The 3,719-nt window shown below is 31.5% G+C and overlaps 1 protein-coding gene across 5 annotated transcripts in view; it reads left to right on the plus strand.

Moving 5' to 3' along the window:
• LOC108753456 (cyclin-dependent kinase-like 4) overlaps positions 1-2,911 on the plus strand; it is a 5,567-nt gene extending 2,656 nt beyond the window's left edge. For all 5 annotated transcript variants that reach the window (XM_018495022.1, XM_018495021.1, XM_018495023.1 and 2 more), the window contains 3 exons: positions 673-958; positions 1,536-1,875; positions 2,353-2,911. In XM_018495022.1, the coding sequence (XP_018350524.1) occupies positions 673-958; positions 1,536-1,875; positions 2,353-2,659 (933 nt within the window). In that variant the 3' untranslated portion in view covers positions 2,660-2,911. The remainder of the gene's footprint in view (positions 1-672; positions 959-1,535; positions 1,876-2,352) is intronic.
• Positions 2,912-3,719: the final 808 nt, after the last annotated feature.

The raw sequence follows: 3,719 nt of genomic DNA on the forward strand, positions 1-3,719 counted from the left end.
ACGTAAATTTGGTATATATTACATATATTATGATATTCTCATATAATTTAATTTTTTAAAAAGTTACGTCAACTCCTTAAAAAGTGGTTATTATAATATTCAGATTATATTTTGAGCTAAAAGTTTGATTAATTTATGCATTTGAAAGATGCAAACTATGTATCTGAGCGCATGATGATGTATTTCCGTTTATCAGCAACCTTTGGCAATAAGTACCACCTCCGTTACGCTAAAGTTCACGGCCGTGACGCTTAAATTCCAAGTTGCAGTAAACCGTGCATGTGTAGTAACACGCGAAGGAGTCGGATACTTAATGAATGATAGCATTGTAACAAACGAGGGCAATGGTTGCCGCATTTAGTCGAGCTCGACTCGGAAAGTTCTAGCGTTAACAGAAAACATTACGCATTTCCCCGTTTGCAATTAGATTTTAAATGAGGATTCTACAAAACGGGGTGCAATCTGCATCTTATCATGTAATTAGCTTGACCTTTTTCCACAAACAGTTCATCCTATTTTGACTCTTCTGCTTTTAGAAATTTAAAGATTTCTTCAGCCACTTTTGCAAGAAGCGTTCGTTAATATATTCTATCAGACTCGCAAAGGTTTAATTATAACGTTTTCTTTTTATTCGTCTGATTTTAATGAGATAGAAGGTTTTTCTTTCGACAGATCATGCATCGTGATGTAAAGCCCGAGAATGTGCTCGTATCACCGAATGGCGTGATTAAGCTTTGCGACTTTGGTTTCGCACGGTACATCACCAACGAGTCCTGTACCGATTACGTGGCGACGAGATGGTATCGCGCGCCAGAACTTCTCATCGGTGATTCCAAGTACGGTAGAGAGATCGACGTCTGGGCGGCCGGGTGCATCTATGCCGAGATGGTCACCGGCCAGCCTCTCTTTCCCGGCGACAGTGACATCGACCAGCTGTATCGCATCATAAAGATCCTCGGTGAGTTGAAGAGAATGGATGATGAATCTTGTCAGATAACTGAAGAATTGATAAAATAATTCATTAATTTTAAAGATTCTCTCATATTTTTATTTCTTACAATAATATAAATATTGGAGAATATAAAAAAAAGATAGGCGTTTTGTAGGTTTGAAATTTTTCTAAATGATAACGGATCTTTACAATCTTTACCTTGTTGTTGGACTTACAATTTCAATAGTAGATACTTAATTTTAAAATATATTATTCATGCACAATTTTTTTGGCAAAACTATTGTAACTTGATTAATTTCTAAATTTGCTTTATTTAATTTAGTATGTCGTAATTTAGTATTAAGTGCGAATTGCTTATTTACTGTTAAATTCGTATAATGTTAAATAATATCCAATTTGAGTTATTTTTAGTCATATAATCATACAGTTTTTTTTATGTTTGAAAGAATTATACATATATGGTTAAATTATTAAATAACTATAAAAATGGAGCACCTAATCCCAATTACTTTACCATGCAATTATAGTTACAAATACCAAACGCTTCTTTCCGAGAATTGTATCTAGCAATATATTAAAACAGGTCCTCTTTACAAATCGACGAATGGTAGTGACAAACGTATACTCCGGCACACAAAACCTGATGAGACTGTTGGTTTAACACGACCCACGAGTCTTCGAAATCTCTTTCCAACATGGAGCTCGGCGGCGATCGATTTTTTGACACAGTGTCTTCGTACAGATCCTACTGTCAGACCGAAGTGCCTTACGTTGCTGCAGCATCCTTTCTTTTCGCAGGATAATTTTGCTGACAGGTTTCTCAGCGAGTTGCAGCAACTTGTCGCCAAAGAATCCGCGACAAATTTGCTCGGAAACAAGAGGGCGGAATCGTCTTCCAGGATCTGTCATAGCAGCATCGGAAGGTTGACTTAATGATTTATTAATTAATTTAACTGGAAATGTTGATTATAGTTTATACATAACAAATAGTAACTTTTATTTATATTAATAGTGACAAATAAATTATTAATTCCATTAAAAATATTTCATTAGAAATACACACCACACACACATATATATATATGTATATTTCTAAGGAAATATTTTTAACGGTATTAATAACTTATTTTTCACTATTAATATAAATAAAAGTTACTATTTGTTATCTATATATACATATATAAAACGTATTGTCATTAAATATTGTAAAAGCTCTAACAGAACTTCAGAATACATAAAACTGTAAAGTTATGATTTCTTTGATATATATTCTTTTCATATTTAGATTTTATGTTTTTCTTTTTATTACAAATAAACTTGCAAACTTGCAAACTTGCATTTATTTTAATAATATAATTTAAATATTTAAATAATAATATAAATTAAATTTCGCTTTTTAGATGGCAAATGACGTTGATCAAAGAGAGACGGAATAACAATACGGAATCTGAAGCTATGGAAAGCGAAAATTCGCCAGAAGATCGTCGTGTTAATACGAATGCCGCGAGTAAGCTGCAAATAAATCGACCGCGCGAATTGCGTTACTTCGGACCCGTCTCGGTAATACCAAACATCACATATATTCGACGGCTGGAGCACAAAGGGCTTCTGATTCCTGAATCGAAGGGCAGTGTATTGCCAGCTCTGACATCGAAAACGAACGCCAAGAGGAAAAAGCTTGATCTGCTTGGAGTGAAAAATCGTTGATCATGCTCAATAAAGAGCACGTTTCTTTTTTGCAATGCAATATTACTAAGCGAGGAATGAGAGAGAAAGCTGTATAGAGAAATTCATTATGCGCGAGATGTGGAGCGTGTACATATCTTATACTTTACATCTCTGTAAATGGACAAATGTAAAATGTTAAATGTCGATAGTATGTTTGTAAGATGCGATTTATTCGCTGTAAGAAAGAGAATAAACACTGAGAAGATTTCCTTTTATTTTATACTAAATATACCGCAACATGCAAATATCCATATCAGATTTTTTTCGAGCAGAGAAGAGTGTTCTGGCATCTCGTAAAATTTAAATATTTCGTATACGTGTATATTTTAACTCTTTAATATGATTTATTGTCTTTTATCACATACGATGAGTCATTCATGTCTGGATTTAATTTTCATCATTTTACAAATATACAAAAATTATTAAGTAATTATTCTTGTATATACTTTGACGTCTTTAGAAAATATTTGTAAAGTTGTGTATTTAAAAAATAAATAAAAAAATATGGATTATTATTTAATCGTGTGCTTCTAGTACTTTAAAGAAAAGAAATGCGTAGAACATGAAGAACTCATCGTTTATACTAATAAAAAAGAGTTATTAATATATTCTTAATTAAAGTAAAAAAAATTTAATAAAGTAAAATGTAATTGCCGGTATTGCATAATTAATCAAGTTATAAAATGATAAAACTGTCCGATAATGGAATTATGCATTCAAATTCATAGTCATGTTTTATTCCCTCGATTTTTGTAAATTTTAAGCACACACAATTTTAAATATATTAAAACTTATTCGAATTTGAATTAGAGTTTAAATAACTATATCCTTGTTAAAATCACTTTCTATTCAACAAAATGAAGTTTAATCAAATTTTAAACCTTTAATTAAACTTCATTTCGTTGAATAGAAAGTGATTTTAACAAGGATATAGTTATTTAAATTCTAATTCAAATTCGAATAAGTTTTAATATATTTAAAATTATATGTGCTTAAAATTTACAAAAATCGAGAGATGTTCGAAGTAAAGTAGACACAA

This window comes from Trachymyrmex septentrionalis, unplaced genomic scaffold, assembly GCF_001594115.1.
Source record: "Trachymyrmex septentrionalis isolate Tsep2-gDNA-1 unplaced genomic scaffold, Tsep1.0 scaffold7, whole genome shotgun sequence".
NCBI lineage: Eukaryota > Metazoa > Arthropoda > Insecta > Hymenoptera > Formicidae > Trachymyrmex > Trachymyrmex septentrionalis.